The 27,550-nt window shown below is 38.1% G+C and overlaps 1 protein-coding gene and 1 long non-coding RNA gene across 10 annotated transcripts in view; one reads left to right on the top strand and one right to left on the bottom strand.

Annotated features, from left to right (window-relative positions):
* LOC107867865 (cyclin-dependent kinase E-1) overlaps positions 1-26,983 on the bottom strand; it is an 87,383-nt gene extending 60,400 nt beyond the window's left edge. For 4 of the 9 annotated variants that reach the window (XR_001673393.2, XM_016714324.2, XM_016714321.2 and 1 more), the window contains exons 1-10: positions 26,662-26,937; positions 25,675-25,785; positions 21,900-22,003; positions 21,767-21,809; positions 21,544-21,642; positions 19,581-19,650; positions 19,381-19,475; positions 19,216-19,249; positions 19,053-19,137; positions 18,860-18,937 (exon numbers count right to left, since the gene is read on the bottom strand). Coding sequence is in view for 8 of the 9 variants with exons in the window: in XM_016714324.2 (XP_016569810.1) it covers positions 18,860-18,937; positions 19,053-19,137; positions 19,216-19,249; positions 19,381-19,475; positions 19,581-19,650; positions 21,544-21,642; positions 21,767-21,809; positions 21,900-22,003; positions 25,675-25,785; positions 26,662-26,889 (947 nt within the window). In the remaining variant the exon portion in view is untranslated. Of the gene's footprint in view, positions 1-18,859; positions 18,938-19,052; positions 19,138-19,215; positions 19,250-19,380; positions 19,476-19,580; positions 19,651-21,543; positions 21,643-21,766; positions 21,810-21,899; positions 22,004-25,674; positions 25,786-26,661 lie in introns of all 9 variants that reach the window. The other 5 variants (XM_047411795.1, XM_047411794.1, XM_016714326.2 and 2 more) reach the window with 3 other exon arrangements.
* LOC107867866 lies at positions 7,556-8,094 on the top strand. Its single transcript, XR_001673395.2, has 2 exons — positions 7,556-7,647; positions 7,865-8,094. It is a non-coding gene; the product is annotated as an uncharacterized LOC107867866 (long non-coding RNA).
* Positions 26,984-27,550: the final 567 nt, after the last annotated feature.

Genomic DNA, 27,550 nt, shown 5'->3' with positions numbered 1-27,550 from the left:
TATCAAACTAATAGGCATGTAGTCTCATAGTTCCTTGGAACTTTCTTTTTGGGGATAAGGGCTATGAATGTTGAATTAAAGCTTCTTTCAAACACTTCTTTCTCATAGAAGTTATGAAAAGCATTCATGATATCCTGCTTCACAATCTCCCAACACTTGATGAAGAATCCCATAGAGAAGCCATCTTGAGGGCTTTAGCTGCTCCACATGACTTCAAACACCTTACAACTTCAATGTGTAGTTTCAATATATAGCTGATGATAAAATTCAGTTATGTCACCCTTAGTTCTAGTTGGCTCCTTGTAATTTCTCCCTGAACCATTTGTTGATCAATGTTGTTGAATCTTTTGTAGGGATTTGCTACTTTGTGAAAGAACTTGGTGTTCCTATCCCCTTCTGATGAGAATGGAATTTGAGAAGAAACTAAGCTACAAACTAAGCTAAGCTAAAGCTATTCTAGATAGAGCTAAAAGATGATTTTCATTGATAATCTCCAAATGAGTACATACAGGATATTTATAATGTAAAAGAGAACCCTAGGCAAATAGAAATGACAATATTATCCTAATAACCTAACTTAGGATCCAAAAGAACTAGGAGTAGTAAATTGGGACTAAACTGTAAATGATAAAAATTATGTAAATGTGCTGCTTCTAAGTTCTCATGGTCTGATCTGCAACATTCCTTCCCCTTAAAACAAACCTTGTCCTCAAGGTTAAAATCATGAAAGGCATAATGCATGTCTTTCCAAATTCACTTGAATTCCAACGAACACCCTTGAGTTTAAGCTTCCAAAATTCTTGCATAACAAGGTCACAATCACTACCCTGTTTTCCTGACGCCTTTTCAGCTATAGAGATAGCAGATGACTTGTGTTTAGGTTCCATAGCATTACTTTCACCAAAAATTGCAAAAGTTGATCCATTTTCCAGACCATGCATCTTCATTATCATTAGTAAATTTTGTTGCTTCTCATCTCCAAGACCATGTAGAATGAACCATGAAAAAGAGACAATATTGAAAACTGAAAATGCAACAATTAGCCTTAAAATGCAACTGAGTTGATGCCTCCCCACATTAATAGTATTGCGCAACTTCATGAATTTTAGACTATGCTTCAGCTGTCCCAATTTTCTCCTCCAGCATGGTAACTACATTGTTTCTCGTTGAGTAAAGCCATAATGAGATTATGACCTCGCAAGAAAATAATATCCAGAGACTGATATAAGTGACTCCTAAAGGCAGAAAGGCAGAGACCTTGAGAGAAAATAATGTCGCGTTTGCCTTTTGCGTTGGAGCTATCATCTTTGGCAGCATTACAAAACTCCATTTCATTAGGAAGTATCTCAGAAATAGTGCCAACAGTGACAGTGAATTCTGTGGAACATCGAGTCTGTTGCACAATATCTTCTCTTTTCCTTTACTGGTAAAGACTCTGGCACCTAAGGAGCCAACTTGTCTTTGAGCAGCAATTTTTCCCAGCTTCACATTGCTACCAGCAACACACGAATGGAATAATGTCCACCAAATAAGGGAATTTGTGTCGACTATATGATTATACTTTAGTCGTTCCTCAGTCACACCCAAAAAATCAACACAATCAACCATACTTGACTCATCGCAAGCTAAAAGAACTACATTCCAGGGGACTTTATTCGACTTGAACCCCCGCGAATCTTGTGTTCTCTCAAAGCAACAAGCATATTCCTTGCCATTTTTAAGTGCACAGGTAGATGTTGCACTCTCTCCAAACTTGGTGACTGCTCTAATTGCCTTCCAACCCACACCAGTGAGAGCTCGAGAATAATGACAACACTTGTAGCTCATGATTTTTGTTAACAGAGAAGTATGAAATTTTGCTGATAATAGTTGCATATCTGCTCCAATGAAAAATGCATGTTCTCCACACAATTTTGCCCAACTTTGAAGTAAACAATTCATCGAATATGCTGACACCTTTCAGTAACCTTTCAACATTGCTTGCTTGGTTAGGGTGAGATGGCTTTTGAACTTATTTCAACCTCCATATCATTGAAAGCCTTCATGACCAACTTCTACAGTTTCCCAACAAGAGCATTTCTTATCGTATAAGACTTACCTCCAAAATGTAAGATTAATAAGCCAATATGCCCCTCGACAGATATCTTTGAAGCATTTCTGATATGAGAATACCCACAAACTACGCGAGTACAATTCATAGCACCAGGCTGATCCAAAGACCAGGGACTAGAGAGTTTGTGGTCTACCATCAAGGACTCCATCCATATGTCCACAATCTGGTTCTTGATCTTCTCAACAAGGTAGGTGTTGTCACTCCAAAACTTCTCAGTTTTCATAAGTATATCAGAGACATGAGTTAAGTTGTCAAAAGAACCTTGTAGTTCACAAGTTAGCATTTTATCAGACAAATTATGCAAATACTCAATCTCTCCCTTACTAGCTATATTTCTCTCTATCCCATGGACATCACTCCCCACATTCAACTTTACAGGGAAATTTCCTTTATTGTATGCAACTGTGTTGACGTCTATGATGAGAGTTTTAAGAGCGCAATCCTCGCTAGGAACCAGAAGATCAGTTGCAAATCTGAAAGAAGGAAATAAGTCACTTCGCTTTAACAAGGGAAGTCCCTCTTCATCACCATCACTCAGTTTTGTTTGAATTAAGAATACTAGTTCCCTATTCACCACTTGATGCTCGCTACCAGAAAGTAAAGTAGTCTCAGATACACTATTGGTTGAACCAGAAAAAACCCGTTCAAATACATTAGGTTTCCCAGGTACTTGTTCTGGATCCTCGGTCCTACACACTTTTCCTCTGTCAATTGTCAATAGGCTCATATGGTTCAGCATTTTCCTCAACAGACACAACTTTATCCTTGCTAATAAGAGTACCTTGTGAATAAAAAATCATCACAAGAGGTTCCATTACTGCACGTTTTCTAGCATCCATGTCCTCACCCAAATTTTCAATACTTGAAAGGTTTTCTTGTATCACCATCTCATCATCATCCTCAAATTTTTATTCAAATCTATTTCTTCATCAGACTTGATAATTAGGTAAGTGTCATGAGAGTTTTTCATATTTGGAATTACATATGAAAGCTCAAACCCATTGACATCACCGTCAGTGCTTATATTCAACGAATCAAAATCCCCACCCGGTTACTTCTGATTGTGGCTCATAAGTGGGATACCCTCTTTCCTTCAATTGCTCGACAACTTCAGACATATTCATCTTCCATATGCAGCAACTGGACTGCCAACAATGCTTGACTTCTGTTCAACCTTCCTCAATCTCGTCTTGTCCAGCAAGAGTTCAACATTTGCAACAACACTGAAATTAATGGCAATGGGAGCAATACATTCTGGATCAATAACTTGCTCCATCATCTGTGCACTATTCTCCTTGCTACTACTACTGTTGATACCATCCTTCTTATTAACTGGCATTTCATCAAACAATTGGTGCACATATTTTTGAAGACATGTCTTCCCCGATACAACTGGTAGTGAGGCTTCTCTGTCTCGTTCTAATAGAGTAGAAACAAGTATAGTGCCTTCCCTAGGAGCAGGATTATCTTCCAATCGAGCCTCCATTGGAAATGACAAAAGCGTTTCGCCTAATATCGCACAAATATCTTCCCTCTCCCTCCAACTCCCTTCACACGAGGATGAAGAGAACTTATATAGACCAACACCGAGTGTGCTATGTGTGACATAGATGGAGTTAGTATTTTCCCACTGATTGTAACTTTCTTGATACTGTGAATCTGCATGAGTGACAGTGGTGTTGTAAGCAACATTAGGATATGGATTGTAATTTGTACAGGGATGTGGACTGTAGTTGTCGTGTTTCCTTATACTGGTATAACCTTAGATAAACCAGAGAACTCTGAAGGTTGGTATGCATATTGTGGATATGTTGGATTGAATTGTTGTTGATACCCACTACAATAATCCCCATATCCTGTATATCTATATCCATAAGGATTTCCACCATAACCACCATTAGAACTTGGAGGGAGGATAGATGTGAAATTGGAAGTATAATGAGTATTTTGAAATGCCATCAACAAATACCCACAGCGCGAGGATGATTGCTTTGATACCAAATGATGCAGAATGGAATTTGAGAAGAAACTAAGCTACAAACTAAGCTAAGCTAAAGCTATTCTAGATAGAGCTAAAAGATGATTTTCATTGATAATCTCCAAATGAGTAAATGAGTACACATACAGGATATTTATAATGTAAAAGAGAACCCTAGGCAAATAGAAATGACAATATTATCCTAATAACCTAACTTAGGGTCCGAAAGAAATAGGAATAGTAAATTGGGACTAAACTGTAAATGATAAAAATTATGTAAATGTGCTGCTTCTAAGTTCTCATGGTCTGATCTGCAACACCTTCCTTCAACCATTGAGCCCTTGACTTTTGTCTCCAAGAGACTTCTTCATTATTTATCAGTCCTTCAAAGTCTAAGGTTAGAGCTGCTGTTTTGGTTGATTCTTCCAGTGTCAAAGGTCTATTTTCCAAAATCACATCCAACTCTGAGAGTTGATCCAAAAGTTATTTCCTCTGGATTGACAGTATGAGACAAATCAGAAACAAGGAGGAGGAGGAAAATGCTAAATTCACTCCAGCAGTTGAGGGTGCAAAAAATTGAGAAGTCTGGGCTATGGAAGTAATTTCAGGAGTAATGCGACAAGAAGCAAGGGGAGTTACACCATATCATGTGATCAATGACTGTCAAGATGTGAGGGGTCTGAATTAGGCAAGCTAAAGGGGCATAACTAAGAACGTGATTCGTAGTTGGAAAGCTGATGTTTATTGCTTCCAAGAGACTAAAATTGAAGGTGATATCAATAACATTGTGAAAGACTTGTGGGCCAACAGAACTAGTGGAACTAGAGGTGGTATTTTAATTAAGTGGGATGGGATAGTTTGTACGGGTGAAGTAAGCAGTGTTTCCTGTAAGTTCACAGGAAAGAGCCAAGATTACTCTTGGTTCCTTACAGGAATCTATGCTCCAACGAATAGAATAGAAAGAGAAGAAGTTTGATGGGAAGTTGGCTCAGCCAGAGGTTTGTTCAATGGTCCCTGGGTAGTTCGTGTGGATTTCAACACTTGTCAGGTTTCTTTATTTCTGAAAAGAAGAATTGCTCTAGAATCTCAAGAGCAATGACTGATTTCTATGAATTCATTGATGATATGGGTCTACTGGATCCTCATTTAGTAGGAGGAAAATATACTTGGAGGAAAGGGAACAGACATGACATTGCAGCCAGGCTAAATAGATTTCTAGTATCTTATGAGTGGGATGAGGGCTTCTGAGGAACATGACACAATCAGTCTTGCACAAGGTTACCTCAAAGCACACACCCATAATGCTTCAAAGTGGGAACTGGGAACCTGTGAGGTCTTATGTCAAATTTGAAAATTGGTGGCTGCATACAGAAGGTTTTTTGGAAAGAGTCAAAAGACTGGTGGAGCTCTATAGTCTATGAAGGGCGGCCAGATTTCATCCTAGCTTCCAAGTTGAAAGCCCTAAAACATAAATTAAGAAAGTGGAGTAAAACTTCCCAAGGAAACCTGGCAACACAAAAACAGAGTACTCTAGTGAAGCTAGCAATGTTAGAAGAAATCCAAGATCAAAGAACTCTCAATGAAGATGAAATACCGTCAAAGGCTAGTCTCCTCCTTGAGTTTGAAAATTTGGCCAAGTATGAGGAGATAGCATAGAGACAAAAGATCAAGCGTAAACTGGTTGAAGCAGGGGCACAATAACACCAGGTTCTTTCATAGAACTGCTAATTCACACAAAAAAAGAAAAAGAAAAACAACACTGAAGAGCTATATGTGGGTGGAGAAACCGCTAAAAGCCCAGAAGAAACAAAGAAGGAAATTGTGGATTTCTACCAGAATCTTTACTCTCAGCCTAAAACATGGAGATCATCTGGTGGGTGCAGGGAAGGTCACAAAATATTTGAAAAGGACAATTTGATGTTGCAAGGAAATTTAGGAACCAGGAGATATTGGATTGTGTGAAGCTTTGTGCTGGCGACAAAGCTCCTGCCCTGATGGATACACCGTGGCCCTCTATATCCACCGTTGGGAGATCACCAATGAGGAGGTTATTGCTGCAATTAAAAAATTTCATGAAAGGAGTATTTTTGAGAAAAGCTTAAACTCTACCTATGTGGCCCCGATTCCCAAAACGATGGGTGCAAAAGAGCTGACAGATTTCAGACCCATTAGCCTAATTGGTAATGTGTACAAGATAATTTCCAAGGCGCTAACCGAGAGGCTTAAAACGGTTATGCACAAGCTGGTGGAGACACAACAACTTGCTTTCGTCAAAGGTAGACAGATAATGGATGCCATTATTATGGCGAATGAATGTGGGGATTTTAGAGTTAGAAGCAAGGTACCAGCCATCCTCTGCAAGCTAGACATTCAGAAAGCGTCTGACCACCTCAACTGACTTTTTTCTTTGAGAAAGGTAACTGGTATTATAAACAGGGGCTACACACAGATGTACTCCAGAAATATTTACAACCAAAATCACACAAGTGTCAAAAAAAAAACTCCTATGAAATCATAAGAAATCTAAAATATTAGGAATATCCTCTTCTTCATGAGGATACTCATGTTAACACCAAAATTAGAAAAGGACCAGACAATTCATCCTCATTTTCTGCATAGAGCTGGCCTTGTTTTCAGAATATCTATGGTCCCTTTCCAACCAGATAGTCCACCATATGCAAGCCGGGACAATCTTCCATCTCTCTATGTGACCTGACTGATTCCCATCTCTGTTCCAACAAGCTAAAGCTTACTTTATGTTCCTAGGCATACCCCAACTGATGCCCCTAAGATTGATGAACATCTGCCACAGCTTCCCCGTCTATCTACAGCGTAGAATGAGATGATTGATTGTCTCTGCCTCACATTCACAAAAAGAACATCTGGAGCACAATTGGAACCCTCTTTTCATGAGGTTATCCTGAGTAAGTATCGCTTGTTTGGCCAAAAGCCAAGTGAAACATGCCACCTAGAATGGCACCTTTGACTTTCCATATCATCTTCCATGGCCAGAAGCCCAGAACTCTTGTTGTGTAGTTGCTCTCTGAAAGTTTCAGTATGCTAACCCAACTGAGAATCTTCCATTTTTGTCTGAACCCAAACCAATTTATCTACACTATTGTTGCAATCTTTCCACTGCACCAGTGTGTTTAGAAATCAACCAAACTGCTCACCTCCCGGTCATTTAAAGGTCGGTATCCTAATCCTGAAGTTCACGGCCTGATTATCCCTCATCTCTTTCACTGTGGCCGCCTTCTGCAAGCTCAAGCTGAACAAGATAGGAAACCGGACTTTAAGAGGATCCTGTCCCACCCAACATTCCTCCGAAAGGCTAATAATGGCTTGCTCAATAGACGCATAGTTGGGACATTTCAGGCAGGAGATAACAGAGAAAGTTACACCAGCGGATGTTAGAAGTTGGTACACTCTTACATGGAAGGCGGTTTTCGGAGTCAACATTTATGAAATGGCAAGAAATATGTTTCTCTTTAAGTTCCCGAACAGATATATGGCAGAGCAGACATTAAAAAAGGAGTGGAAATGGAAAAGAGGAAAGGTGCGACTCGAGTGGTGGAATCCGACAGTGGGTTGTTCCCCAATCTCTCAAAACAATGATACCACTTGATATAGCACAATGTTTAGAGAAACTCTCTAATGTGCTAAATAAAGTAAACCACACAATTTGTTAGATAACGCTTTAAGGACAATCCGAATTCACGGATAACAAGAGCGAGCAGACATTAAAAAAGGAGTGGAAATGGAAAAAAGGAAAGGTGCGACTCGAGTGGTGGAATCCGACAGTGGGTTGTTCCCCAATCTCTCAAAACAATGATACCACTTGATATAGCACAATGTTTAGAGGAACTCTCTAATGTGCTAAATAAAGTAAACCACACAATTTGTTGAAGGAACAACTTCAACGTGTTGTAAGATAACGCTTTAAGGACAATCCGAATTCACGGATAACAAGAGCTTAATCCAAAGCCCTTAAAATACAAGATCTAATCTAAGATCTTAAAAGAAAACACAAAGTTTCATTAATAGAAGAGTTGAACTAAAAACTACATAGCTAGAGGTCATTGCCTCTATTTATAGGCTTCAAAAGCCTTTGTACAACTCATACACAACTCATTGACAACTCATAGTTGACAACTCATTGACAACTCATAGTTGACAACTCATTTTCTTAATAGCCAAGTATGCTAGAATTATGTAAAAGATAAACTTGACAACTAGTAGCAAAATTCAAATTGACTTTCTCTTTCTATAAGTAGCAAAATTGATTTTTGATTCATGAAGGTTCTGGACTAGGTTTAGAATTTTAATGTTCCTCATCATTCTCCTCTACTTCTTTGAAACTCGACCTCGAGTTTTCTTCGTAAAGTATTTGCTCTGGATGATAGAGTGATCGGTCAGCCACATTAAAAGTATTTGAAATATTCATCTCACTTGGCAAATCTACCACGTAGGCATTGTCGTTGATCTTCTTTAGAATAGTGTCTGGGCCATATTTCTTTTGCCTTAACTTTCCGTGAACACCAGTAGGTAATCTCTCCTTTCTAGGTATACCATTACTAGGTCACCAACTTGGAATGACATTAGCCTCCTACTCTTACCTGCCAACTGCTTGTATTTCTTGTTTGATGCTTCTAATACATCTTGAACCTCTTTAAATAATTCCGAATAGTTGTCACCAAAGGTCATAGCTGATCTTGAATTCTCCCTTGTTGGTAGCTTCACTAAATCAACCACATGTCTTGGAACTCTAGTGTACACAAGGGAAGTGTACACAAGAGAGAAAGGGCTACGACCCGTAGACCTATGCTTAGAATTATTATAGGCAAACTCCGCAAGGGATAAAGCTAGATGCATCGAATTAAATTTCCTAGAAATTTATTCACCACTTCTGTTTGACCATCTGTTTGTGGATGGGCAGTGGTTGAAAACTTCAATTCTGTGTTGAATTGTTTCCATAAAGTAAGCCAAAATGCAACCAGAAATTTGCTATCTCGATCTGAAATAATTGATCTTGAAACACCATGTAGTCTGACTACAAGATTAGTTACATGATGGGCATCCGTTGTCTTACGGCAAAGCATAAAATGAGTCCTTTTAGAAAATCTGTCTACTATCACATAAACAGCATCATGTCCTCGCCTTGTCCTTGGTAAGCCAAGTACAAAATCCATTGATAGGTCTTCCCAAGGTGCACTTGGAACGGGTAATGGCATATAGTGTACGGTGTTTTGAACCTGACCTTTGTATGTTTGGCAAACGGGACACCTTTGCACAAATTTGTCGGCATCTCTTTTAAGTCGTAGCCAATAGTAGCGTGTTTCCAAATTAGCAATAGTTTTATCACGCCCAACATGGCCACTAAGATTACATGAATGCATCTCTCGACTCAACTTGTCTCGTAGAGAACCTCTGGAATACATAAGCAGTTTCCATTACAGAGATATCTATCTTGTACCACAAAATTTTCTTCTAATGGTAAACCTTTCGTTTGTTTCACCTAGATACGCCCAAAGTCTTCATCATTTTCATATAGTTCTTTTATTTGGTCTACTCCTGGTAACTCAGCTTCACAAGAAACCATGAGACTTGCACGCGGCTTAAAGCATCTGCTACTCGATTAGTTACTCCGGACTTGTGAACGATAAGATAATTGAATCTCTCCAGGTATGCTGCCCATCTTGCTAACATGAGATCCACATGCTTTTGACTTCTAAAATGTTTCAAAGATTGATGATCAGTGTAGACAATGAACTCTTTAGGCATTAAATAGACCTCCCATGTCTTCAATGCTCTATAAACAGAATAGCTCTTGCTGGTAAGTACTCCACTTTTGTCTTGCTTCACTTAGTTTCTCACTGAAGAAAGCAACAGGTTTCATTTCTTATGATAAAACAGCCCAATGCCTACTCCACTAGCATCACATTCCAACTCAAAGGTCTTGTTGAAATTTGGTAACACTAATACAGGAGCTTGTGACAGCTTTTCCTTAATCTCTATGAAACTAGCTTCAGCTTTTTCATCCCATTTGAACTTCCCTTTCTTTAAACATTCAGTGATTAGTGCCATGATAGTACTAAAGTACTTCACAAATCTTCTATAGAAAGTGGCTAAACCATGGAAGCTCCTCACTTCAGAGATAGTTTTTGGAGTTGAGATCCCTTTATTGCATTTATTTTAGACTCATCAACTTGAATCCCCTCAATTGAGATAATAAAGCCTAAGAAAACTAGTTTTGTTTCAAGGAATACATACTTCTTCAAGTTAACATAGAGCTCATTCTCCTTCAATACATCCATCACCTTTTTGACATGTTCAAAATGTTCCTCCATATTTTTGCTATAGATCAATATGTCGTCAAAATAAACAACTACAAACTGTGACAAGAATGGACGAAGAACCCGATTCATTAGGCGCATGAAAGTACTAGGAACATTAGAAAGTCCAAATGGCATAACTAGCCATTTATACAACCCCATTTTTGTCTTGAATGCAGTCTTCCATTCATCACCGGGTCTAATTCGTAGTTGGTGATATCCGCTTCTTAGATCAAGCTTCGAAAACACCTTTGCTCCACTGAGTTGGTCAAGCATGTCATCCATATATCATCCATTCCTGGGATAGGAAATCTGCACCTTGTAGTGATTTATTGATAGCCCTGCTATCTACGCACATCCGCCACGATCCATCTTTCTTTGGCGTGAGTAGTGCTGGTACATATGCTTTCTCTAACATGTCCGTTACGCAATAACTCTTCTACTTTCTCCCTTAGAATTGCATGCTCTTTTGGGCTCATCCTATAGTGTGGTAGGTTGGGAAGACTAGCACCTGGAACAAAATCTATTAGATGTTGAATATCCCTCATAGGAGGTAGATGTTGAGGCTCTCCAAGTATGCTTTGGTATTCAGTTAACAGACTTTGCATCTCCACTGGAATTTCTTTTGTTGGTTCCTCATCTCCTTTGACGACTAATGCGGCACATAATTTTGATTTCTTCAAGTCTTGAGAAAATTCTTTTGGATTTTGAGTGATGATTAACATACTCTTCTCCTCTACTTCAGAGGCATTATTAGTAGTCTTGTTTGGAAGTATAATGATTTTTTGTTTGTTCCAAATGAAAGAATACCAACTCTCTTCCTTTATGTGTGGTGTTCACATCATATTGCCAGGGTCTTCCAAGAAGAACATGACATGCATCCATATCAACCACATCACATAGAACATTTGATTGATAGTACATACCCAAAGAAAGTGGTAACCAACATTGTTTGGTGATCCTGATCTTCACTCACTCCTTTCTTGAGCCATCCGATAGTACATGGATTCGGGTGATCATGTGTCTCAAGATTTAAGTGTTTAACCATGTTTTCATAAACTAAATTCTCACAGCTACAACTATCATTACCAACTTGCATACTTTTCCATTCACAGTGCATTTGCTTTCGAATATCCTCTTTCGTTGTCTCTTCAGGTTGCATGGTTGAGCATAGAAAGCGTTTGACCACACATACTATTTCTTCTCCCTCTTCTTCACATAGTTCGGGTTCACATTCACTTTCATAGTTGTCCACCTCTTCATCACTTTTATCACAACGAGTGGCATTAACAAACTTCCCTCGGACAGTTGCTTGATATATGTCCCTCTTCGCAGCACTTGTAACACTTGATTGTCTTAGATGGTTGCTTATCATTATTTTTGCTAGAAGATGGTGCCTTTTCATCTTTCTTTGCTTTAGATGGAATAAACTTCCCTTCCTCTTGGCGTGGAGAACTTTTTGATATACTTTCTGGGCGAGAATAAGACACGGCTTTATAAGACCTCTTGGTCTTTATATATCTCTCAGCTTTCAAGGCAAGAGTTTGAGCTTGATCTATTGACCAAATTTGTTGTGCCAAGACATTCTTGGATAGAAGCATTGAGACCATTGATATACCTTGCGAGTTGTTGGTCTTCATTTTCAGAAAGATAGCATCTGACTTGTAGTCTTAAGAACTCCTTTGTATAATCAGAAACAGATTTATTACCTTGAACACAGTTATAGAACTGTAGGTACAAGATGATAAAAGAAATGGACCTTGGGCCTAACTCAACCTCAAAAGCTAGCTCATGAGGGGAGGATTGCCCAAGACCATATAAGGAGACCAAGGACCCTTTAACCCACCGATGTAGGACTCCAACACAAGAGTTATAATCCGCAGGCAAGAACCTAGCCCTTAGAAGTGCTTTCATTTGTGGCCAATATCTTACATGATTTTCACCCTCAAACGAAGCTCTTCTTGATGACAATTCCACCAAGCTTCAGCACCTCCTTTCAATTTATATGCCACCAATGGTACTCGGCATTCTGGAGGGATGTTCATAATCTCAAAGAATGTCTCCATCTCATAGATCCAATCAAGAAACCCTTCAATGTTTACATTACCATTGAAAGTTAGGATTTCAGCCTTAATCTTGTACATATCTCCACCATTTACATGACCTTTTCTTGGTTGTACATATCTTCCTCTTCCACATATTGAGCTCGATGTGTTCAAACCTCCTAGTGAGTTCTTCACAAAGAGTAGCGATTTGTTGATCCAATCTTTCTTCTAGGTTATTCACCCTCGTTGTAAGATCCTCCATTGCTCTGATACCAAACTGATATAGCACAATGTTTAGAGGAACTCTCTAATGTGCTAAATAAAGTAATCCACACAATTTGTTGAAGGAACAACTTCAACGTGTTGTAAGATAACGCTTTAAAGACAATCTGAATCCACGGATAACAAGAGCTTAATCCAAAGCCCTTAAAATACAAGATCTAATCTAAGATCTTAAAAGAAAATACAAAGTTTCATTAATAGAAGAGTTGAACTAAAAACTACATAGCTAGAGGTCATTGCCTCTATTTATAGACTTCAAAACCCTTTGTACAACTCATACACAACTCATACACAACTCATTTTCTTAATAGCTAAGTATTCTAGAATTATGTAAAAGATAAACTTGACAACTAGTAGCAAAATTCAAATTGACTCTCTTTCTATAAGTAGCAAAATTGATTTTTGATTCATGAAGGTTCTGGACTAGGTTTAGAATTTTAATGCCCCTCATCACCACTTGGATTAGGGCTGTGGGCATTCCACTTCATCTATGGTCGAAGAAGATTTCTCAGAGGTAGGGAATCTTTATGGAGGATAGGTTTCCACTGAAGAGGAAACAGAGCTTAAAACCCACCATAAGTGGGCAAGAATCCAAATCGCAGGAGCTGGCTGGAGTTGTCCCAGTGAGGTGACAATAGAGAGGGGGGACGACCCGGTTCATACCTACTCCGTAGGTGTCGGGGAGGGGGGGACCACTCCGGGCCTGACCTACGTGCCCTCACCCCAGCTTCGCTGGAGGGGCGTTTCGAACCCCCGACCCTGGCACACCACGGTAAGCAAGCTTACCGCTGAGCCAAGGCCATCCCTCGAGGTGACAATAGAGAGATGGATTTAAATTCTATATCCCTATTTGGGTTGAAAGAGATGTCCAAATTTGAACCAATGTCGCCGGAATCATTGGAATCATCGCAGCTGTTAGGCTTTGACAAAGAGACGTCTGGTCCAAAGCTCTCAACAGACCGAAAGATAAAGATGTGTTTTTCGTCAGAGGAAGGTCCCGAAAACAGGGTTGTACCATGTGCTGCTAAATAAAGAGCCAAGTGAGAACAGCTGTCAATATTTCAATATCTGATTTTGGTGCACATGCACGGGAGCTGGTGGACCCAAGGGTTTTAAATCAAAATTTTGGCCAGTCTAGCAAGCCATTTCAACTTTAAAAAAATTGGGCTTGACAGAGCTGCCCAAGTCATTTTTAATGACTTAAAATAACATCTGGGCGAAAATTTTGATCCACTGCTAGAAGAACAAGCACAGCAAACGAAAATCTCAATATCTTCTCCATCAGCAGCAACAGAAATAGAGGGGTCGACCCAAGCACAGATCTCGAACTTGGGGAAGGGGGAAACAGAGGCATACATCCAAGTTTCAAGAGATACAAACACCATGGCTATAACTATGATGGGTGATGCTATAAGGGAGGGGGAGCAAACAATGAAAGAGCAACACATTTTAATGGCAATCCAAGAAGCGGAAGAAACTGAGGAATGGGTAATGGAAGATGTCGAACCTATTCAACAACATCAAAATTTGTTGCTAGACAAAGAGACGGATGCAACAATTTGGATGCATCAGAATTTGAAATTAAACTCTGGAAAATGTTCGGGTAGATTTTCAAGGACATGAGGAAGAAACTTTGGAACTACTCAAGTAAATTGCCAGTTCCAGGCAGGCTAGGAGAATGGAAGCTGAGGTTTCTATCAAGAGACCTAGATTCAAGGAGCATAAGAACTTAAGGGTTTAACTACTTTCAATGTCAAGTTCAAGAATGACGGGAAGAGGAACAGGGGAAAGGGTGGAAATTGTTTATAATGAAGATCAATTTGGTTTCATGGAATGCCAAGGGGCTTATAACAATAAGGATAAAAGAAGAGTTGTAAAGAGCCCAACTCACAAATAGAATGTTAATATTATTTGTCTTCAGGAAACGAAATTAGAAGGGGATGTACGGGAGTGCATTAGGGAGAGTTGGGGAGGGAGATGGGTGAGATTTGAATGGTTAGAAGCTAGTGGCACTAGAGGGGGTATATTGATGTTATGGGATAGCAGAATTTGGAGAGGGACTTCTCTTCAAATTGGTACATATACCTTAACCTGCAAGTTTGAGGCACTGTTTCAGGATTTTGAGTGCCACATAACAAAGGCATATGCACCAAAGGGAAAATGTTTGGGAAGAGATCGGACCAGTTAGGGGCTGGATGGGCCCTTGGGCCGTTTGTGGGGATTTCAACACCACAAGATTTCCTTCTGAAAAGATGAACGGTAGAAGGAGATCTCCAGCTGTGGTAGACTTCTCAAATTTCATAGAGGATATGACATTGATAGATCCTCAACTGGAAGGGGGCATGTTCACCTGGTTCAAGGGAGATAATCATATGATTGCTTCAAGAATTGACAGAATACTTTTCTCAGATGAGGGGGATGATAAATTCAATAATATCAGGCAGCTTCATCTACAAAGACTTGAATCTGATCATATCTCTCTATCATTACAATGTGGTATCTGGAAGTGCATCCTACTTTAAATTTGAGAATTGGTGGTTGAATACCGAAGGTTTTGTGGACAGAATAAGAGAATGGTGGACTTCTTTTGAGTTTGCAGGCAAGCCTAATTATATTCTAGCTTGCAAGATCAAAGCACTTGAAGGCAAGCTAAAAGAATAGAGCAGAAGCAAGCAAGGGAACTTGGGTTTCCAAAAGACTCAAATTTTGAATCAACTTGCTACAATAGATGTTGTCCAACATAATAGCCTGTTATCAAACGAGGAAGCAATTCAGAAGGCTGACCTTCTAATGGAGTATGATGAACACATCAAAAATGAAGAAATAGTATGGAGACAAAGATGTAGAGCTTTTTGGCTCAAAGAAGGTGACAGAAACACTAGTTTTTTCCATAAAAGTGGCCAATGCACATAAGAGAAGCAATCATTCATGTAGTGATACAAGATGAATCAGTGGAGGCTCCACTGAAGAAATTAAAAGGGAGATCATCAAATTCCATCAAAATGTCTATTCTGAAACTGTTGAATGGAGACCTGCCACAGCAAGCTTTCAATTGCTCTACCATTACTAAAGAAGAGAGAGAATTCTTGCAGGGTGACTTTGAAGAACATGAGGTGCTTACCTGCTTGAGATGTGTTCCATGGATAAAGCCCCTGGCCCAAGTGGCTACACAATGGGTTTCTTTATCAAATGTTGGGAAATACTTAAGCATGACATCATAGAAACTTTCCACACTCAGGGATTTTTGAGAAAAGCTATAATGCTACTATATAGCTTTAATTCCTAAAAAGACATGGGAAAAGGAACTGAGAGATTTTAAGCCTATAAGCTTGATAGGCAGTGTATATAAGCTGATCTCAAAAGTTCTAAATGAAAGAATGAAGAAGGTGGTTGACAAGTAGGTGGACTCTAATCAAATGGCTTTTATCAGAGGTAGGCAAATAATGGATGTTGTCTTGATTGCAAATGAAGCTGTGGATTCTAGAATTAAACAAGAGAAGCCAGGTTTTTTATACAAATTAGACATTGAAAAGGCATATAATCATGTCAATTGAAAATTTTTGTTGAAAGTATTGGCATGTATGGGATTTGGAGGAAAATGGATGAAGTTTTGTATATCAACTGTGCGATTTTCAGTACTAATCAATGGATCCCCTGAGAGATTCTTTCCAGCTCAGAGAGGGTTAAGACAAGGAGATCCTCAATCTTCTTTCTTGTATGGAAGAGCTGAATAACATGATTAAGATCACAAATTCCAATTTGTGGCTTAGACGTTTTGAGATGGCCAGGAACACAAGTATAAATATGGAAGTCACACATCTTCAATGTCGAATGAGATGGCATATTAAGGCAGAATCTGCTCCACAATAACTGGCAAATTTCAATCAAATCTGCTCCACAAATCAGCTAACAAATTGACTGTAATCATCTCCTGTAAATATGGGATAGCATGTATCTTAGGAAAATACATTATTTTTTATTTTAGGAAAGAGATTAGGGGAAATCCCTTGATTCAAGAATCTCCCAAGAATTAGGGATTGATTAGTTCATTATGATCTTACTTTTCTCTTATAAATACTGTACAATTCTATAAATAAAAAATATACTTTTGCAATATCTTAACTTTCATGGTATCAGAGCGGGACGTTTTCCCCTAGTATCACATGGAAAAAACAGCTTTCCGAGAAGACCGACCATCTTTCTGGAATATCAAAAGAAGACAAAAATTCTTCTCCAGAAGAACCTACAAAAAATATGATGACTCAAGAAGGCAATGTTTCTCACATGTCCTTCCAGTTAACTTCCCATCGATTAAACGAGAAGAACTACCTGGAATGGGCACAGTTCGTAAAGCTTGCAATTGATGGTCGTGGAAAGTTGGGACATCTGACCGGAGAGACGAAAAAGCTGAAAGTCGGAAACCCAAAGATGAACACCCCTGGAGATCAGAGAATTCACTCTTGATTGCCTGGTTAATAAATTTCATGGAACCACTCATAGGTAAACCTTATCTTTTTTCTACCTACTACTAAGGATATGTGGGAAGCCGTTAGGGAGACATTATGTGCGGGAAGCCGTTAGGGAGACATTCTGATGTAGAAAATGCTTCTCAAATATTTGAGTTGAAAATTAAACTATGGCACCCTGCTTATTATAACAAAATGGTGTCTTTGTGGCAAGAGTTAGACCGGTGTTATAATGATGAAAGGGAGTGTTCTGTGGATAGTGCGAATGCAAAAAAAGGGAAGAAAATGAGAGAGTTTACCTTTTTTTAGCAGGATTAAATCAGGAGTTTGATGAGGTTAGGTCACGAATCCTAGGAAAAAATCATTTGCCCTCACTTCGTGAAACCTTTTCTGAAGTTAGGAGAGAAGAAACTAGGAGGAAAGTTATGTTAAAACCTGATTTAAATGTTGAACTAAAACCTGCAATAGACTCTTCAGCTCTTGTGACAGTGAAAAATGAAGACAACAGAAAGAAAAGGTCATGGTGTGATCAATGCAAAAGACACTGGCACACCCGTGAAACATGTTGGAAGATTCATGGAAACCACCGAACTGGAAGCAGAAGGGAGTTGATAATCGTGGCTTCCAATATCAACATGGCCAAGCCCTCCAAACAACTCATTTTGAGCAGGAGCAGCAACCTCCCCTAGATTCGTCTCCATTTACAAGGGAACAACTAGAGATTCTGCACAAACTCCTTCAATCTCCCCAGTTCTGTGCAAATGCACCAAATCCTTCTATTCTTTCTTGTTCTTTTGCTGAAACAGGTATCGTACCATCTGCTTTTCTTAGTGCCAACTCCAACCAAAATGATTCTTGGATCATAGATTCAGGAGTTACTGATCGCATGACTAGAAGTTCTTGTGCTTTCTCTACTTATACTACTTGTGCAGGGAATAATAAAATCAAGATAGCTGATGGTTCCTTCTCCGCAATTGCTGGAAAAGGAATTGCTAAACTATCACCATCCCTCACACTTCATGATATTCTTCATGTTCCAAAACTGTCTTGTAATCTGGTTTCTGTCAGTAAATTAATCTGTTCTCTTAATTGTCGTGCTATTTTTGACTCTGATTTGTGTGAATTTCAGAAAAAGGTCTCGGGGAAGACGAATGGCAGTGCTAGAGAATATGGAGGTCTTTATTTTCTTGACAACGGGGACAACTCTCTACAACTGAATCCTACTTGTTTGAACTCTACTTCTGTTTTGAATAAAGTCATGCTTTGCCACTGAAAACATAATTCAAGATTGGCTAGTCTATGCCAAAATCACCTTCATACATAGTGTAGGCGGCACTGGATGTCTCTATATGTTTCTTTGATTGAATCTTGCCGTATTTTTCTATAGAGAGGGGAGAAGCTTCCTCTAAGAGACAAAAGTCAAAATACTGAATCAGATTTACTCATTTTCACTTATATCGTTCTCATTCTAGTCATTATGATTACATAGGTAACTATATTGTGTCATTATGTGGAAGTGTGCCACCTCTAACAAGGATTAGCACCCCCTTGACATTTAGCATGCATTCCATCATCTAGCAGCGTATATCATATTGAACACATAAGAAATTCAATGTTGTATTAACTAAGAAATGAACACATACTCAAGCATCTTAGAAAGGAGGTCGTATGCAGGACTTTTGGGAGGCAGGTGCAAAACACTATAAAGTGTAAGATTATCACTGCAAAGAAAACAATAAAATTTTAGATGACAACTCCGGTTGCAAGGATAGCAAGAGAATTCAATTTACCGCTAAAAGAAAGTTTTAATACTAAAATTAGTATGAATGAACCTACTACTTATGTCCTTGAATACGTTGCACATCAGATTGCCAGTGCGGAAGGTTTACCAGTGTTGGCCATTTTTCTGGTGTGGGATGACCTGACATAATATGAACTTAAGTGCAGTGTTCAAACCAAAGTAAAAGGAACGAAGAGAATATACAAAAATCATCCTCACCAAGGACCTTAAATATCTTGTCCAGTTGGTCAAGCTACACAACGAGAATTGCGTATTAGATTATTCAAACAAAAAGTTAACACAGTAAAAAGGATCAAAAGCAACACTATTGAACATTCAAAAGGAAAAGTAAACCACGCAGTTGGAGAGTATAAAAATATTAACCTGGAACGGGTTTGGTGTGCCTTTCACTTCTTGCCCTTGAAATAGTGGCTTTAGAGTAAGAAGCTCAGCAAATATACAGCCAACGGCCCACATATCTACATAAACACATTTTCTCCTCTTAGTTGAAAAAAAAGAGTAGGATTGTTTGCTTATTTAGAACAGCAATAATTGAAGTTCAAAAACTCCAAAAAGGGTCGTACCAACTGCACTTGTGTAGTGTTTTGCTCCAAGGAGTAACTCTGGCGCACGATACCAGATAGTGACTACAACCTGTCATTACTCGATGTACAAATTTTCAGTCACTACAAAGCAGTGATGTCCAACAAAGAAAGTCAAACATACACCTAAAGAGGAGGAAAAGAATACGGAATCATCTTTCTTGTATTTAACTTGCACTTCTGCAGCTCAATCAGAAAAGCAATTCATATCAAAATCCAGGACTGTTGAGTTTGTTACGAACAAAAGAATTAACACCACAAAAATTGTGACAATCAGAAGTAGTGTTGTGCTGGTCAGATCTATTTTACTCATTCTCAAACTCTTCAAATTATTCTCAGTTCGATCCCTGCCCATTTTATTTAGTAATCCATCTCATCATCAGCATTAACAAAAAAATGGGTTCATCGGATCATTCAAGTGGGTTTTCAAGGGGATGACAACCAACTTGAGGGTTTCCAAATAAGGTTTGGTTCTAATTGCAGTTTAATTAGGGCATTTGCTCTTCCATGAATGTTCTATTTTTTGATTCCAATAGGGTCTTATCTTGTTATCTTTAATTCTTTTCTTTCCTATTTTAATCGACATCAATCCTCTACTGTTTCATATGGGACTTGTATAGCAGGGTTTTCCCACAGCATAAATAAATTATTACTTAATCAAAAAAAAAAAAAAAAAACTGAACTTTCAACAATCATATTTTAGGCTCCATCATCCAAGGACCAGTAATAAATGATAGGTTATTGATAAGTGGGGCGGCCATAAACATACCAAAATGGCATTTATCTGTTTCATTTTGAGACCAACTTGTTTTGGTTTCAAAAACCTAAGCAGGATGTTACAAAAAAACTTGGTCATTGGTTTCAACAAGAACCAAAAAGGCAAATCAGGTATGTCTATTGGTTGTTCACCAAATGCTGGGCTGTTTCTGAAATTACTTAAGTTTCTCTTTGGCGCTTTGTTTGGGGGGAGGGGAGAAGAGAAGGGGGAAATGAAATTCCATTCGGATATTTGCTAGGTTTAATCTCTTTCAAACATTAACATATTTGGGCTTTAGTGATATTTTTCATAAACACACGATGATATAGTGTACCAATTAGGATTACTTGGAATTAAATGGATTGATTCTTTCTTGTAATCAAGTAGTCATAATATTTCCTTTCCTTTTTTAGCACTTGAACGTTCACTATTTAAAACCCAATATCTTGAGGGAATAAATAGGCTGCATTCTGCTCATTTCTCTCTTTCTTTTCTTATTTTCTTACACAAATATTCGCAATTACTTTTTGAAAACCAAAAAAAAATATTAGTAACTTCTAAAACCAAAACAATAAACGAAGCATTTTGAAATCCAAATAGCACCAAAAGAACTGCAGAATAAATACTATTGAAAATAGAGACTTCTTGCTCTATCAAGCTGCCCCAGAGCGAAGTGGTGCACCAGCAACAGTAAAGCTCTTTGAAGGATTGAAAACCGTAAATTGCAAAACCTTTTGAAGAGAGAAATATAAGAGGCAAGGAGACAAGAGGAAGGATAATAACAGTTGATATGGAGTAGCTTTTTCTGGATAACTATAGTAACCAGGCCAAACACACCTCGACTAAGCCACCAAATATGTGCTACCTCCCACCAGCACAAGTACCGGATAACTGGTTACTTTTCACCAGCACCACCTTTCTATCAAGGCTTATACAATTGGGAACCACCAAATGTGTCTCTTTTTTTTGCTTAGATTTGAATTTTGGTCTTCCATGGTCCATTCCAGCTCTATTGACCGCTAAACTACACCTTTGGGTGTCAGTTGACAGAAAATAGATTAAGCTTTTATATATAAGGTGTAACTACTCTGCTGGGAAAGGGAAGCAGAGGCACCATCCACAGCACAAGCCAAACCAAAAAGAACGATGGAAAAGCTATAGTTGCAATAGCAGGTGTCGACGTCTTACCCCATTCTCAGCTAGTGATTTCAATGGAGCTTGATAAATTCTTGCAAGGCCAAAATCAGCAATTTTAACAACTCCATGTTCTTCTCCCTCGCCCATTACCTGTAAAGGGAAGTGAAGGATACAAAATTAAGAATGTTTTAATTACAAAAATGTCATACGGCCCAATGCTACTGTATTAAAAATGTAAAAGAAGAGAAATTAGGATGGACAGGCAGAACCATACCAAGATATTTGATGGCTTTAGGTCTCGGTGTACAATCCAATTACTACAAAGAAATGCAAATGGGCAGTATAAGAATGGCAGTATAAGAATTTAAATATAAAAGTGACAAAGGAATCTAATAAACGAGTCTTGCCTGTGAAGATAACTGAGACCATTAAGCAGCTGCCATAACAGACACTTGACAGTGTACTGATTGATTGCCTGATTGACCTTGTCTCTATGATGTCTGATAATTTCCTAATGCCAAATGAAGGTTGCAAATGGACGAATGGAATTAGATGAAAATGTAACCCACATAGATAATTAAGACATTAGGGGCTAAAAGATACAACCATATGTTCTGGAAGGCAAAGATAAGCAAATAATTAGCATTATAATTGTCTAAAAGATTAATGCTCTTTTTTTACCATTGTGAATTAAATTAACTGATGAAATTAAGAGTTCATTCATTTCATTAATCTTAAAAGTCCGCACGAACAACCTAGACATGTGTGGCATGTACAGAACACCTATACATTCTCGACATTCAGAACAAATAAGACAAACATCTCTGAACATATGCAACAAAATCAAATTCAAGGATCATTTTATTTAGTAGACGTTTTGGCCATGAAAATTTTTTCACTTTTTTCCGGAAAATTATTTCACTTTAGTGAAAAAAGTGAAAATAGCAGTGTTTGGCCATAAGAATTATTTCACTTTAGTGAAAATTGCTTTTGGAAAAGTGAAAACTTGTTTTCACTTTTTTCACTCCTCTTTCTCTCACAAAATTTCAAAAACAACTCTAATTCATATTCATGGCCAAACACAACAACAACTCCAACTTCAACTCCGGAAAATTATTATTTTCATGGCCAAACGGGGTCTTACTTAAGACAAATGTTGTTTTGGTAAAAAGCTGGACATTAATTCCTCTTTGGTTTTACCATCAGAAATTAAATTACAGCGATTAGTTTAAATTGACTTACTAAATAAAGAGATCATTGTCAATCCTTAAAGTTCGGATTATTACTTGCATTTAGACTCATCAATGTCTTATAAGTATTCAGCGAAGGTTTTTATTCTATGGTTCACCTAGCAGGTTGGGCTAGGTGTCATCGCAGCTTAAGCAAATTGGATCGTGACTGTATATGTGTGTGAAAAAAATAAATATGGTTGAAGGGTGTTTGTTTTGAATTTGTGTTAGCTAAAATGATCTCCCTTGTGAGAGATATTCCAATTGTGTTATTCTTATGAGGCTCTTTTGACTATAGGCCAAGATTTGAGGCCAAGTCTTTTTAAGAGGGGAGAATGACGATAACATGACCGCAAGCTTACCTTATTAAGAAGATCGGAAGACATAATGAAGCTTTGATATAAAGAGTTACAAAGTTTAATCAGTGTTGGTCACGGGTTTATCCAATGTTGACCAAGAGTAACTACCATTAGGGGTCGTTGGTGTGACGTATAAGGTATAGTCCCAGGATGTAGGATTTTTTCCCCACGTTTGGTTGGAGGTATTAGTTTGTCCCGGGATTATTTTTTTTTTTTAAAAACCAGTAACTTTGTATTCCTCAGCATTAAGGGCTATGCTGGCCACCTCCAAAAGTGTTATTTACAGAAACTTGAACACAACGACAATTACAGAGCTCCTATGAAGTCCACTAATTGGATCTCCTCATCTATGTTTTGTTCTTTACACCAAAAACCTAGAGTAGTAATTACTTTCCACTTAATCTTCCCTATTGAGCATTCCTTTCCTTCATAAATTCTTTGATTTCTTTCCTTCAGATAACCCACCGCATGCAAGCTAGTACTGTCCTCCACCATCTTTTCACTCTTACTACCTCCTTTTCTTATCCAACAACTAAACAGATCTGTTGTATGTTTTGGCATAATCCATTGTAAGTTAGCCATGCTGATGAAAAGAGCTCATACTTGTGATGTTACTGTACAGTGTAGGAATAGGTGTTTGTTGGTTTCTAATTCTTCTTTGCAGAGCAAACATCTAGAAGCTATGTTGATCCCTTTTCTCTGCATTACCTCATGAGTCAAACAAGCTCTCCAGACTGCCAACCAAGTGAAACACTTCACCTTGGTGGGGGCAACCCTCTTCCAGATTGCATTCCATGGCCCTGATTTTCTCCCTGCAACTGTGATGAGCTCCCTTCTATACAGTCTATTTACTGAACACTGGCCATCAGAATGGTGTCTCCACAGTAGAGCATTTGTTTCCTAGTTGGTGTCGGGGAAGTCTCCAATCAAGGCTAGCAGGTCTGCCACCCACTCTGTCTCCCTTGTCCTGGGATTTTTTATCATACCATTTATGCCATAGTGATGGGATAAGTTATCCCATAAACATGGTAGGATAACTAATCCTGGATAATTCTTTCCTGACCAAACGACCCCTAACAGTTTTAGGGATAACTTAAGCGTGGTCCCACACGCCCCCACTAGCCTCACAATTCATTTAGTTATATTAGGGCTTTTATTATTAAAAGTACTTGGACTCGGGCCCAAGCCCATTGTTTAGCCTATAGTATAAATAGAATTAATGTAGAGTTGTACCTAGTTTTTGATGGATTTTTTTTTGAAGAACTCTCATGAGGTAGCCTCCCTTTGTGCGAATATCCTTGACCTCTTCAATTGGAACTCTCTTGAATACTTCTAGTAAGTATTGTTGCATGAGTTCAATTTCTTCTCCCCTAGTTTTTCTTCTTGTGATTAATGCTAATTTTTTTTAGGTAAAGGTTTAAACTTGTGGTTGACTAAATGCTTCCTTTACTAACCAATCATTTTTTCTAAACTCTATCACTAATTTCTCATTTCTTCAGTTTTTGATTTCCTTGTGTTAGTTTCATCGACAATTGTTTAGGTCTGAAGCAGGTCTCCGGCTTTATGCAAAGGAATTGGAAAGTTTCGATGACTAGTGGATTTCTCTTTATTTTTTTATTTTTTGGGGATAACAATGGTGTCCGGGCCAGCTTACACAGCTCGACTAATTCCACGGGATACCTGCCACCTCCCACCAGCAACAGGTACTAGATAACTCTGTCCATCAAGGCTGGAACAGATGGGAAGAAACACCTAGTGTTTGTCTCTGTTGGGAATTGAACCTGAGACCTCATGATACTCAATCCCACTTCATTGAACCACTAGGCCACACCCTTGGGTGCTAGAGGATTTCTCTTTATGTTTTGCTAATAATGAAGAGGCCTTGTCATTATCTATTATTTTTTACCGAGTTATATAGTCATCCCAGTTAGGTTTTATAAAGGGTTATATAAAAGTCTAGTACTACTGAATCCATCACCTTAATATTTTAAGTTGGCTGCTCAAACTATTTAACACGGTACAAATATTTTTGGCATGGATCCCGCACTCGTAACATTGCATTAATGTTATGTGTAAAGCCCAAAATCGGGCTACACATCAGGCAGGTGTTGAGTTGTGTAGTTACCCCCACATTGATTGCATAAGGATGTCCAAAAAGGTATATAAAAGTCACGGAGTAACTGCTAAAGTTGTTGTCATGTGACCAAGAGGTCACGGGTTCAAGCCTTGGAATCACCCTCCGGCAAAAATGCAAGGTAAGGCTGCGTACAATACGCCCTTGTGGTGGGGCCCTTCCCCGGTACCTGTGGATAGCGAAATCTTTAGTGCACCGGGCTGCCCTTTTATACAAAAGCCGGGCCGACTCAAATTATAACCTTGCGGTTTTATGAGATGCTATAACTCTTCTATAGACATTTATTTTCTTAGAAATGAAGAAATTTAAAGAAAAGAAATAAGGTGGAAATGTAAATACTTTTGGATGGCGATATATTGCAGATTACAGTTACACAACTAACATAGTTTGATATATTCTGCATATTGGAATAAAATGTATAGGAGTACTTTGTATTCTCAAGAGAAGAACATATACTCACATAGAGGTCATGCTCTGCATAGTCAAAAGCCAGATAGAGAGACATATCTGTCTGGTTGATATGCACATTGACAAGCTTTACAACATTCTCATGGGATATCTCCCGAAGCAACTGCATCAAGATTGCCGTTGTTAATGACTGGAAACTAAAGTCTCAAAGAACAACAAAATACATTTCTCTGCTAGAAACTAAAGCCTAAACTCTGTTATAAGAGCATGAATTGAGCACTATTATAACAGTTATAATGAGAAATGGAACATGACAAGTCATCACCCAATCAACCTAATAAGCTACTTATTTACCAGCTCATTAAAAGAGACTAATAAGAATGTAATTCCATGTTTGACAAATAAACTTGTATACACCGATAGCACGAATGAGTTTACCCAAAGAAAAGAAGGGAAGGGAAAAAGAATAGCAAGTATTCCATGTCAAACAGCTTTGAACTTTCACGCAGCTCCATCTACAATCTAATCCGACAATCAAAAGAGCGTAGTAACAATAAAAAGATAGCATAATACATAAACAAACACTCAAACTTGCCTCAGCAGGCAAGTAAGCACTCTTACTTTGAGAGTGGTCTAACTGGAGACTAAAAACCACAACTTATCCCCATTGTGACTCGTGGAGTGCCTGGATGATTATCTTATCTAGATGTGCATACTCAAAGATGGAGTGTTTACATGCTAGTTGAGGCCAAGTTTGAGTATTTGGTGTCATGCCTTGGAAGACTATGCTATTAAATGTTGTTTTTCATCAATTTCCGGGAACAAATAATGAAAAACCCTCATGAAGTTAAAGTAATTTAGCCATCATGCGAATCCCACAAGAGCTTGGTATTTATCCAACGAGACTGCAAGGTAAGCTAGAGCCGATGAAGAACCAAACAATATCAGACAATTTACAATTTCCAACTAATGAAATAACGAAAAATGCAAGATTAATTAATTAAGTAATAACAAACAAAGTGAGAGAGAGAGTGGGAACCATGATTTCGCGAATGGCGGTGGGGGAAACACCGTCGCCGTCCTTGGATTGCTTGAACTTCTTGATAGCAATAGATTTGCTGCGGTTAGCTTTTATTTTAGCCAAAAAAACCAACCCGTAGGTCCCTTCCCCAATCTTCCCTATCAAATCATATTGTTGCAGCCACTCTGGGCGGTTGCTATTCGAATTGCCTCTACTTGTATTTGCGTTCGTGTTGCCATCTCCCATGGCGATCTCCACCTTTTGGCCCAATTTAGAAATTTAAGGTTTCTTTCTTATTATCTACCTGATATATATATATCTATTTCTATAATCTCTCTATAATTTATATCTTAATTATGTCTATTTATAATTTATATCTATAATTTATCTGTAATTTATAATATATTAAAAGTATAAAAAGTTTACAAAAATCTATAATCTATTTATATCTATATCTATAATATATTAAGAGTGTGAAGACGTTATAAAGGTGAATTAAACTTTTCCTCATTTATAAAATAAATTAAATTTTTTGTTCTTTATTAGAAGACCGATAAAACTTTCTTTTCATCATTTTCTTTAATTATTATGTAATTATTTTTATTATATTAACTAGACTCTTAAAATATATGGAATTCCTAAAATATATAAAAGGAGGATCAATTAATATTTTTCTTTATACTGATCAACTAAAAAAATACTCCTAAAATAAGACTCTATTAAGAAAACACTTCTATAAATATTGAGTTGCACATTAAACTACTAAATAAATCAATTTACTTATTGAAAAAATATGATTGATGGGTATCTAACTTAATTCGGTTGCATCTAGATTGGTGGATGTTTAATTTCTAACCCTCAACTTTTTTACTGTTTTTGTCAGCATAATAGAATTCAACGTGTGTGT

This window comes from Capsicum annuum, chromosome 4, assembly GCF_002878395.1.
Source record: "Capsicum annuum cultivar UCD-10X-F1 chromosome 4, UCD10Xv1.1, whole genome shotgun sequence".
In the NCBI taxonomy this organism is placed as follows: domain Eukaryota; kingdom Viridiplantae; phylum Streptophyta; class Magnoliopsida; order Solanales; family Solanaceae; genus Capsicum; species Capsicum annuum.
The sequence above is the reverse complement of the archived record's forward strand: the minus strand, read 5'-3'. Positions and strand labels throughout refer to the sequence as shown.